Source organism: Pseudochaenichthys georgianus, chromosome 15 (genome assembly GCF_902827115.2).
Source record: "Pseudochaenichthys georgianus chromosome 15, fPseGeo1.2, whole genome shotgun sequence".
Classification (NCBI taxonomy): Eukaryota; Metazoa; Chordata; class Actinopteri; order Perciformes; family Channichthyidae; genus Pseudochaenichthys; species Pseudochaenichthys georgianus.
The window spans coordinates 25,002,069-25,014,622 of record NC_047517.1 but is presented as its reverse complement, the minus strand read 5'-3'; the positions used below and the strand labels follow the sequence as shown (position 1 = coordinate 25,014,622).

Here is a 12,554-nt window from a genome sequence, read left to right as displayed (position 1 = left end):
CATCACTCACACACACAACTATGTGTGCAGACAGATGCATACAAAAATAGAACAAGGTGAAGTGACAAGCATCGCAATGGATAATAAATGCATCCTCCTCAGGTGTATAGGTCTATATTCAAGGTTAGGGAGGTCAGGTTGATGCATGAATTTGCTCTGGTTTCTCTAGAAGGAGGTCATTGAGTGCCCTCGGTAGGATTTCAGTGGCATTTCTTTTGGGGGGCATACAAGGATTTCTTTTCACCCAGTGAAGCCAAGTGGCACAACTTCAAAGCTTATCCAGGGACTTAGAGCCTTACAACAGTCAGGACATGGCACACACTCACAGATTCAAAGAATCAAAGAGGGTTCGGGAGTATTAGTGGTATCACAGTTTAACTCTACAAATATCTTGCTGAATTATAAACATTATAATACTAAAATACACCTCGTCTCTTACAAAATTACGTCATGATACAATCTGAGTTGTCCTTCCAGATAAATGTATTTTCTACCGGATTACATCTCAGTTTTTAACACATTGTTAAGGTTGTAAAATAGGAGAAAACAGAAAACAACAAGACTACTACTTTGGTAAATTATCATGATGTGGCTTGAAATTAGTATGTTTGTATGAGCGTAAAATAAAATGACTGAACTAGACTTGGTTTTAAATGGGACACTTATTTGTTTCCTACCTAAACTTTGATTCAAATTGTGTTACATAACAAAATTACATAAACTGGGACAAAATATGTTTCCCTCAAAATGTAAATGACAAAGCAGTTTTGTTGTATGGCAACATCATTTTGTGGACATAAAACTATTTGTATTGTTGTTGTTGCAGAAACGTATTTGCTGCTGAGCTGCTAGAGTTGAATATACATTAAAGCAAACGTAGTGAAGTCCCTATTAAAATAATTGAATTGCTGTTTAGTTGGATGTAAGCCTTCAACATGGCACAGCCATACATCTGCTCTGATGTCGGGTTCTGGCCAAATAACTGAGTCCCAAATCACATAAAACAGACATGTCCCATCATACACAGAGCCTTTTTCTGGGCCTCTACCCAAGCCCTGCAGCTATTACAGATAACTACCTCAGATGTTTGTTTTAAATGTAATTGGCTTGGACCAGGTTAACAGAAAATATAAAGCAGCCATAATCAGAGGAAGGCTGAAGTAATAAAACATGTGTCTGTGAAGAGGAAGAGGAGAAGTCAGAGGAAAGAGAGGAGGCTAAGGCACAACACAATCTGCTTGGTCATAATGAGTTGGCAGTGTCTCTGACGTTTCATGAACCCTCCTCGGCCCCCTTGTGTCCCACACATTTACATCATGCAGAGGAGAATAAGAGTGTGTGGATGTACTTCAGCCAGAATAGCCACGTGTAAATGTGGGAGAACCTAAACCTGTAGAGTGACACACTAAACTTTGTTATGGCTTGGAAAATAACATACCTTGTATGTTCAGTGAAAGATATTATCTGTAGATACATTACATGGTTTAATGTATAAATAGTGTATCTGTTAGTCAGTATCTTAAAGGGGACCTATCATGCAAAATGCACCTCTGTACGTCTTTTAGACATGAATATGTGTCCTCGGTGTGTCAGGGAACTCACCAAGTGTCAGAAAACACAACCCTTTCTATTTTCCTCCATACCCAAAATCTCTAAAAACAGGGCTGATACAGACTGATAAAGATTTGAAAATAGTCTGATGTCAGTGACGAGGAGCTCCGCCTATATGGCCAACACTCCACCAATCAGGGGAATGAGAGGTTGCCGTGGCATGGTAACAGCATGGTAACATGACACTCATAACTCGGCCCCCTCCTTTGCAGGGGGGCGTAGTCAGCTGCAGCTCATGCAAAGACAGGGTGGAGGAGAGCAAAATAGAGCAAAATGAGGCATGGCTAAAATGCATGATCTGTTTGGTATTTTGAAAAAGAAAACGTATAAATATACCTTATGGCCCTACAATATATTATTCAAATATAGCATGATAGGTCCACTTTAAACAGAATAAGACTCATGTTATATCTTTCCCAACAATTAAAAAGAAGCCTACTTTGCCATATAAATAAATGTGTGCTCATTGCATTTATCGGCATAAAAATCTAGTGTAATAACCTCACTGAATTGGTTGATTTACAGAGATAATGCAGACATTTTAGCCATTTTTCAGGCCCTCATCTCTTGTAGCAGCGACAGCTTGCTGCTGACCCGATATGAACAAGACAATCTGAGCAGTTTAACCCAATTACCTGGATATAGGCTACCGAGTTCACAGCCTTAAACCCAAAGTGCGTGTCTGCTGGTTATCTCCACTAATCCTCCTTACAACCCTGAGAATACTCCATCAGACAGCCGTGGCAGGTCAAAGGTCAGCACCAGACAAAGGGGTCTCCATGGCTACCGTCGGTGCTGAAGACTTCCACTGAGTGTGCGTGTGTGTGTGTGTGTGTGTGTGTGTGTGTGTGTGTGTGTGTGTGTGTGTGTGTGTGTGTGTGTGTGTTTGTGTGTGTGTATGTGTGTGTGTGTGTGTGTGTGTGTGTGTGTGTGTGTGCTGTGTGCATGTGTGTGTGTGTGTGTGTGTGTGTGTGTGTGTGTGTGTGTGTGTGTGTGTGTGTGTGTGTGTGTGTGTGTGTGTGTGTGTGTGTGTGTGTGTGTGTGTGTGTGTGTGTGTGTGTGTGTGTGTGTGTGTGTGTGTGTGTGTGTGTGTGTGTGTGAAAGAGAGGGGGAAGAGGAGCTTGGACCTGACAGGAGCGTCTGCTGGGACAAATCACTCTCACTTTACATTAAGCTGGTTCCATCTGAGAACAATGGGGGTGCTTCGCTGCACGATGGCCTCAACTACAAGCTGTAAAAAAGACCATCATACACACACACGGTTATGTGCATGAACCTTCCCTTTTGACAAAAAAATATAGGAAAGAATCATTCGTGCACAAAGACACACACAGCTTTGAATATCTGTTACAGAGCAAACAGTCGCCGCTGGGTGCTGCCGGCTGCCTGTCCTCCCCACCAGAGGCTGTCGGAGGGATCGGATCGGCAAGTGTTTTCATGATACATGTGTTATCTCAGCTGGGCTACTCCTTGCAGCAGAAAAGGAAGGAGTGAAATAAGTGTGGGAGATAAATTAGTTTGCAGCAGGAGCTGGGCACAAAGCTGGCTAGCTGACTGGAAGAATGCAGGCTGCTATTTGTAAAGAGTATAGGGTCCCTGCTATGTTATTATGGTGCGCCTCAATCTCACCCACAGTGTACCTCACCAGGTGCATGGTGTGGATAAATGCAATGGCAGAAAGACACACAGCACTCACAGATGATAGATATACTATGTGTGAGTGCGGCTTTTGGCATTTGTCTAAGGCTATGACAAAGTATGTTGTACAATATACTTGATAACTTGTTCTGGACAAAATGGAAAGCAAAGGGGTTTGAAATGCCCAAAAAGTAACATTGTACATTTCATTTACAAGTAAATAAAAGGTATACAAATCAATGTGTTTCTTTAAAAGATGGCATATGTATATATATATATATATATATATATATATATATACAGTGGGGCAAAAAAGTATTTAGTCAGCCACCAATTGTGCAAGTTCTCCCACTTAAAAAGATGAGAGGCATGTCATTTTCATCCTAGGTACACTTCAACTATGAGAGACAGAATGAGGGGAAATAATCCAGGAAATCACATTGTAGGATTTTTAATGAATTCATTGGTAAATTCCTCTAAAATAAGTATTTGGTCACCTACAAACAAACAAGATTTCTGGCTCTCACAGACCTGTAACTTCTTCTTTAAGAGCCTCCTCTGTCCTCCACTTGTTAACTGTATTAATGGCACTTGTTTGAACTCGTTATCAGTATAAAAGACACCTGTCCACAACCTCAAACAGTCACACTCCAAACTCCACTATGGCCAAGACCAAAGAGCTGTCAAAGGACACCAGAAACAAAATTGTAGACCTGCACCAGGCTGGGAAGACTGAATCTGCAATAGGTAAGCAGCTTGGTGTGAAGAAATCAACTGTGGGAGCAATTATTAGAAAATGGAAGACATATAAGACCACTGATAATCTCCCTCGATCTGGGGCTCCACGCAAGATCTCACCCCGTGCGGTCAAAGTGATCACAAGAACGGTGAGCACAAATCCCAGAACCACACGGGGGGACCTAGTCAATGACCTGCAGAGAGCTGGGACCAAAGTAACAAAGGCTACCATCAGTAACACACTACGCCGCCAGGGACTCAAATCCTGCAGTGCCAGACGTGTCCCCCTGCTTAAGCCAGTACATGTCCAGGCCCGTCTGAAGTTTGCTAGAGAGCATTTAGATGATCTAGAAGAGGATTGGGAGAATGTCATATGGTCAGATGAAACCAAAATAGAACTTTTTGATAAAAACTCAACTAGACGTGTTTGGAGGAGAAAGAATGCTGAGTTGCATCCAAAGAACACCTACTGTGAAACATGGGGGTGGAAACATCATCCTTTGGGGCTGTTTTTCTGCAAAGGGACCAGGCCGACTGATCCGTGTAAAGGAAAGAATGAATGGGGTCATGTATCGTGAGATTTTGAGTGACAACCTCCTTCCATCAGCAAGGGCATTGAAGATGAAACGTGGCTGGGTCTTTCAGCATGACAATGATCCCAAACACACCGCCCGGGGAACAAAGGAGTGGCTTCGTAAGAAGCATTTCAAGGTCCTGGAGTGGCCGAGCCAGTCTCCAGATCTCAACCCCATAGAAAATCTTTGGAGGGAGTTGAAAGTCTGTGTTGCCCAGCGACAGCCCCAAAACATCACTGCTCTAGAGGAGATCTGCATGGAGGAATGGGCCAAAATACCAGCAACAGTGTGTGAAAACCTTGTGAAGACTTACAGAAAACGTTTGACCTCTGTCATTGCCAACAAAGGGTATATAACAAAGTATTGAGATGAACTTTTGTTATTGACCAAATACTTATTTTCCACCATAATTTGCAAATAAATTCTTTAAAAATCAGACAATGTGATTTTCTGGATTTTATTTGTATTCTCATTTTGTCTCTCATAGTTGAGGTATACCTAGGATGAAAATTACAGGCCTCTCATCTTTTTAAGTGGGAGAACTTGCACAATTGGTGGCTGACTAAATACTTTTTTGCCCCACTGTATATATATATGAAAAATAACTCAGAAATTTGGTCTTTAATACATATCTATATATATATATATATAGTATACAAATACTTCTTTTAAAAACGTATTGGGATAGTATCTTATATGCATAATTTACATAGTAACATCAGTGCTTCCCACAGATCTGAAATATACTTGGGGGGGTGGTGGTAGCGGGGGGGGGGGGGGGGGGGGTTGAGGTGACGTGCAACAACATTAACATTAACCTTTCTGTTGGTCGCTTGTTAGCAGACCCTTCACGTGATGGCAGAGCGAACAGGTACAGGCAGGGCCCATAATGATAGCCCTATCGTTTAAATCTACTACCCACACATGAACATATGGAAATGGGTTACTATTTAAAAAATAAATGTATTTGTAAATGTATTTAGGAACCTATCCATGTGATTTTTAGTGGGGGTCGACCTCAAATCCTCTAGGGGGTCCAGGGGCATGCCCCCCGGTAAGATTTTATTTTTTATTTTGGAGTTAAATGCATCAATCTGGTGCATTTTGAGGGGAAAATAAAGAGACTAGATCTATGGAAACACCTATATTAAACAGAACTGTATACATTTCAATAATCATAAAATCATGGCCATAACCAATAACATACCATTTCCAATATGAAAAAAACACTGAAACTTGTTTATTAATTTATTTTTGTTCATTTATAGTTGTGAGTGTGTCTGTGCTCCTGAATCAGCCTCTCCTGTCTCCCTCCTCTCCCCCTGCTCCTCTTTGAGGCAGCAGCAAAGACTAGTTTTCTCTCAACAAGTTTTAAAAGTGTATCTTACCTTTTTTCACCTAGTTAACTTTTAATTTTTTATTCATGCGTATTTGACTAATCACATTACATTTCATTTAGCTGACGCTTTTATCCAAAGCGACTTATAATGACCGATTACAGGGACATTCTCCCTGGAGTAACTAAGGGCTAAGTGCCTTACTCAAGGGCACACTAGTGGTGGTGTTCCTGGCGGGAATTGAACTCACAGCCTTCCGATCTTCAGCCCACCTCACTATCCATTAGACCAATCACTACCCTCTCAAATGGAATATGTGTTTACATAAATGGTGACCACACCGTTTGAGACCCACTGAGAACTTAGACTAAGTTAAACACTCAGAGAGTCCTTTACCTCACCTGAGCTGAGGTTATCCCGAGCTTGAATGACACACAGAGACCAATCAAGGGCTTTGATTTATGATCTGTATGACAGTGGCCATGTCGGCAGGCCACATCATGTGGACAGCCAGTCACCCTGTGTGAGGCAGGCCACTTAACAGGCCAGAAGGAGGCGAGATCATAGCAAGGGAGCGAGGGATCATTGTCCACAAGTTAATCGATCGCAGATGGCGTCGTGGTCACGGACGAATAAAAAAAAAATTATAATAAAAAAAAAAATACCTAAATGGGTCGCGAAATATACCTGGGCGGCCGTTAATATACCTGGGCGGCCCGCCCAAGTATAGTCTATGTGTGGGAAACCCTGTACATGTCAACATATTGCATCCATTTATGAATTTGTATTAGGTATTTAAGATGTTTTACCAGTTCAAGTCAAATGGTCTGCTGGCAGTGAGTTACTGAGGGCCAACTGTTTACAAAATGATGATAAGTGACACAGTGATGACGGCTGTGTGTTATAACGTATTTTTGGTGCTATTTTGCAGGGATTTGAGTGTTAAAAACATTATCCAAAAACACTGACATCTGCCTTGTTAGCCAATAAAACAGTGAGTCAGTTATGCAGCCTACAGCTCTAAACATGTCAGGACTATTTCAGTCAAATTCATTCTACAAACACAGGAGTGTTTGCACCCTATGAACGGTAGTGTTTTGTTTCTGGTGTGTACGTGTTAGCATGTGTGTTTCTGTGTTCAGGCCAGGGCCAGGTCAGACTGGCAGTGAGCCACTTCCACACAGCCCGATACAGAGCGAGGCCACGAGGGGGCCATCAAGCCTGAGTGAAACCAGACATTTTTAAAAGGAAAGCACCACACTCTTTTTTACAAACACACAAACAATAGGAGCTAGTTTTTCCTCCATATACAAGTACCTTACACTGATCAATCTGTGTAAGGTATGTTATGGACTTAATGTTTTATGACAGAGTTAAACCAAACTTAACCACAACATGGTAGCTCACTAAAACCAGGAACAGAATCCACATGTCACTACATGAACTCCTCTTTGGCCTCTGCCCCTGTTCTAACAATCTCTGGGCTGAGTAACATATGTTGGTAGGGCGTGTGAGCTTGATCAGCAGGACTGGCCAGCAAGTATAATGTATTACACAGAATATAAATACACATAAAGTAAGCCCTTGTGCAACACAGTGTCGTTTCTTGAGTTATATATACTAAGAAAACACAAGGAAGGGTTGCTCCCCCTTTCTGTATCTGGAATTAAGCATAGGGATTTGGGGATTTAACCTCCAGCTGATCATGATGATAGCTGTTATGACAGTGCTAGCTTCCAGCAGCTGGTGCAGTCTATACCCCTGCACAATCCAACAAAAACCTGTTCCCAAACCACAAACACACACAATACTAAAGTGTGTATGCCGATGTGATGTCAGTTCAGAGCCATGTGGAGACAACCACTGGCTCTGTTGCTCTGCAGTTCAGTCAATTTATATTCATTGTCACTCATGCATGTACCACACAAACATGTATACTCTTTAAAAGTCACAGCCACATATACTGTACATTTGTATTTGACTCTGAGTCATGCACACACTGACCCACATTTTCAGGGGATTCCAAATAAATCTCTGCCTGGCCTGATCTTTTCCTCTCTGACCCCTCTTGTACACTTATAAACAAATAGTGCACAAAGATTGTCATTACTAATACCGCAGGTGTTATATAATCATCTTCAATCTGCTACTGCAACTGCTAGGGCCTGCACGCATGCCAGTTGCAGACACAAGACCACATGGACCCTCACTCACAGTTGTTCACACAGAGCCCTCCCCCAGCCACATGGACAGCACTGAACTATGAACATGATTATGTAGCTCTGGTTGTCAGCTGCTGTAAGGAACAACTCTTATTCCCAACTACTAAAATGATTGTAAATGCTTATGTTATTATTAGCCTTCAGTTCCTAAACAAGCATGTTATAGATTAAAGATAAAGCACCATAGTAAGAACATATTTTTAGCTCATACCAGGAATTAAATCCTTTTGAATACATGAGTCATGCATTAACCATTCTTGGACATTAGATTGTAGAATAAGTAACACACATTCCTGATAAAATATGTTATGTTTACATACAGTCCAAGGCTGAAAGTCGTCATAGAGCTCTGAATACCAAGGGGAGCTGCAGATACAAGTGATAATTTTGCAGGTTCAAGAATATAATAATTATAGCTATTTAAAAATTGACTGGGACAGATTCCTCCCCTAACTAGGGTCCTGACTGTCATTGTTCATTGTCTTGTGTTAAAATATGCATTCACATTGTCATTCAGTGCCACTTTGCAAAACATCTGGTTAAAATCGGCCTTAATTACATACCCATCCACAGACACAAGCATGCACATTCACAGAGACACCACGTGCAACTCATAAAACAGCTTATTCTCTTGCTCGCACCATGGATGGCACACACACACACACACACACACACACACACACACACACACACACACACACACACACACACACACACACACACACACACACACACACACACACACACACACACATAAACACACACACACATAAACACACACACACATAAACACACACACACACACACACACACACACACACACACACACACACACACACACACACACACACACACACACACACACACACACACACACACACACAACCAACAGTCACATACTACAAGCACGTGCTGAGCTGCTGCTGGTCATGTGACACCGCCTTCCCCTTTAACACACAGTCACAGACACAAACTTCCCCACTTATCACTCAACACATTCCTCAACATTTAACAGGAAGACACCAGAGTGTTCGGCGTGTGTTGTAACTGACCGAGGAAAAAGTGAAACACATTGTGAAAGTGAAACCTGCTGTTTCCACTGTTTGGCTAACTCAACTCCAGATCATAGCTGGGAAACCTTGGAGATCAAAAACAATGCTGTCAGGAAGCATCTTTTTTTATCAGTTGCTCTAGATCAGCAGTTCAGTAAATTCCCACTCAAATTATCCTCTAAAAGTCTAAATGAACCTCCTTGTGGGAACGAACTAAAGAACTGACTGCAATAAAAAAAACCTGTAATGAGTTGCTATAAAATTAATTAGTTAATTGAGTGCACGTGTGCGGTGTAATATCAGACTCACCTGTGCGGCAGAGGGAGCGAGCTGAGAAGTTCTTCTCCTCCTCAGATCCACACACTTCCTCAGCTTACAGATCTGGTGGCCAGTGCTTCGGTTGAGGCAGCAACTGCACTGGCCACAGCTGATCTTCCTCAGGCATGGCTCACACATCCCACACCTGCTCCGCTTCTTCCTCTCCTTCTTCTGTTGTTTCGGAGTGGTCCAGGAGGGCAAACAGGCCCCCTCTGGCCCCCAGGATATGGGAAGTGTAGAGGGGCCAGGCTCTCCATACCCTGCCTCCGATTCAGTGTCAAAAGAAAAAGAGGACCGTGTGCTTTCTGAGCTGCAGGAGAAAGTGTAGCTACTGTCCAGAGAAGTAGTTGAGATCTTTGGCACCGAGTTTTGCTCTGCTACCACAGCGCTGTCCTCGCTGAGGTTTGGTTCACACTCGGCTGCAAGAGCATCTGTGCTGAACTGAGGAGCGAGTGACAGTGACAGGGAAGATGTCTCTCTCTGGCTGTGGCCCTCCAATAGCTCTGGATTGGATTCACTATCTTTGGTCTGCGTCTCTGCTGGTGTGCAAGCTTTTTTCTCATCCAGAGGAGAAAGGATGGCTAGGCTCTGCAGTTGGTGTGGTTCCCCCTGATTTGAATCCCTCACAATTCTGGGTTTGAAGCAGTCAGTACGGATAATAACCGGTGTATTTCTTTTTACAAGAACAGTCTGCACCATCAGGGCAGTTTCAGCAACAGCTGAGGACCCTGTGAACTGAGGTTTAGCACCATGAATGTCTGTCTTACCCTGGCTCAGACCCTCTGGCTTAACTGCCTCTGAAGTGGGGGGGGCTTTGGTGGGATTTGAGGTAGCTGCGTTGGACACTGACAGCACATTTACAGGTGATTCTGACAGTTCTGTCAGTCCATTGTTAGAGTGAGGTGGATCTGGAGATTGAAAGGCTGGAGTGCTGGGGAGGGGGTCGTCAGGATTGATAGAAAAATCATTCTCCTTTTCTTTTTTCTCTCCCTCACAATTTGCCAGCCTCTCAGCCATGTCCTCCATGTCCTCCATGTCTTCCACAGTCTCAACTGCATTGTCTCCCTCGAAACTCTCTCCTCTCTCATGATGTATCTTCTCTTTTGTCTCAGTTGCGACTATCTCTCTTTCATCTGTCCTATTTTCTTTTAAGTCCAACTTGCTACCTTCCTCTTGGTGGACAGTACATATATCATCTTGCTTACCATCACAGCCAAGATGATCGAGCTTATTTCCAAGGATAGATAAACTCTTGTTTCTCTTCCTGTTGCTCTGTACTTTTGGTGAGCAGATTCTTGTAAGCGCACAGGGGCTATCTTTACTTCTGTCACTGCAGAGTTTAAGCTGTCCATCACCATCGCCACATACCCCAGTCACACACCTCAGGTCACCGTCACTGTTATGACTGACAGCCTTTTTGTCTTGCTGGGTAGAAGTACTGTCACAGCTGCCCTGCACACAGTTTTCCAGTAGGTCATTAGACGGCGGGGAATCTGCTTTAAGAGGGCTGCCATCTTTAGCATTGTTGCCTCCTAAACTCTGATCTTTGATACTTGCAGGAGCTTCAGCACCAGTTTTTAGAGAAACTGCAAGTGTTTCTTCAGCGTCACTGACGGCCAGACTCTCAATTCTCTCTTCAGGAGTTGATTCATTGATGCTGGTGCTCAAGGGCTTGTTTCTTGTGTTTCCTTGCTGTGATGCTGCTCGCCTCCCTGCGCCCCCCCTGCTGTTTCTCCCTCCTCTGCAAGGTTTAGGAGGCTGGTAGGGAGTAACAGGCACCCGGGTGCCCCGCAGAGACTTCCTTCGCCCCGGGGGGTCTTGTAACTCGCTGCTGTGGTCAGGCGGATTGCTCTGCTGTCCAAGCCTTGCAGATTCTTTTACATTTAGGGCATGGTTAACTCTGCTAGGAGACCTCCCAGGGCTCTCAGTAACAGGCCCACTAACCCCTCTTCCACGGGGGCTTCGGCCTGACTGTGCCTGGGCCCTGGTTGTTGACCTTTTGGGTTCTGCAGGTGTTTTCTGGGGCCTCTCTGTGGCTCTTCCTCTGGGTTTATTAGAGTTACAGGTTTGCCTCTTGGTGCTGATCACTTTCTGGGCAGCTTTTCTCTGAGCAGGTGTCTTTCTCCTGGAGGGTTTGGTAGTAGCAGGCATGGCTGAGGGTGTGGAGGGGAGGATTTCTTGCAGCCAGCATGGGAGCCAGGTGAAGGTTTATCTTTTGCTCAGCACACAATTTGTTCTTAACCTTACACTTTTGTGTTTTGCTTGTAAATTATGATACCGTCATAATCGTGTAGCTGCGGTGCATGACCTTTAAAGCAAGAGTAAACAGGAAGAAAATAAGAAAACAAATAGTTTCAGCGACTTTAAATGTATATTCAGTGTAATAATGCAGTATATGAGTTACAACTTGATGACTGACAACATAGTTATAAAATATCTAAAGCTAAAATCTACTCAAATGTTGTTTACTTTATCTGCTGGAAATTACATTTTTGCCCCGCCTAGAATATGCAGTCTACTCGGACGAGCAAGTGTTGTCTGGTTGACATCAATAAAGAAAAGCATTTTTAAATACTACCATGGTTTTCTTTTTTTATATAAACTCAGAAGAACTGTAGGCTGTAAAATAAATAGTGGAGCTTCAGGAAGGCTAACAGTTTAAAGGGCAGCAGGCACGCCGAGGAGTGGGCTCGAGCCGGAGGTCGGATCCTGTTTTCGCCTTTCTGACTGGCGGAAGAGAGGGTTATTACCGTGTAAAAGCGCCTTCAGCGTCGCTGTTTATTAGTATTACTGCACTTGACCGCTGTCATTTAAAGCGCCATGCAGTTATAAGTTGTGTTGTTGCTGGTGAGGTTTCATAAACACGTTTAGGGCTGAAATGATTTACATACCAGAGAGCGACAGTTGCACTGTCTGCTAATAATACTCCGCTCCAGCGAGACAGCGAGACCTTGTATTGGTTTCCCTCCTCGGCAAATATAGACTGCTGGCAAGTTCAATCCTCCATCGACGGTGACACATGGACATGATTAAAGCCCCAACATGAACACACATCCAGCGGAA

The 12,554-nt window shown here is 43.3% G+C and overlaps 1 protein-coding gene across 1 annotated transcript in view; it reads right to left on the bottom strand.

The window, feature by feature from the left end:
* tet1 (tet methylcytosine dioxygenase 1) overlaps nucleotides 1–12,469 on the bottom strand; it is a 33,755-nt gene extending 21,286 nt beyond the window's left edge. The window contains exons 1-2 of the mRNA XM_034100824.2: nucleotides 12,383–12,469; nucleotides 9,483–11,799 (exon numbers count right to left, since the gene is read on the bottom strand). Coding sequence (XP_033956715.1) covers nucleotides 9,483–11,642 — 2,160 coding nt within the window. The 5' untranslated portion in view covers nucleotides 11,643–11,799; nucleotides 12,383–12,469. The remainder of the gene's footprint in view (nucleotides 1–9,482; nucleotides 11,800–12,382) is intronic.
* Nucleotides 12,470–12,554: the final 85 nt, after the last annotated feature.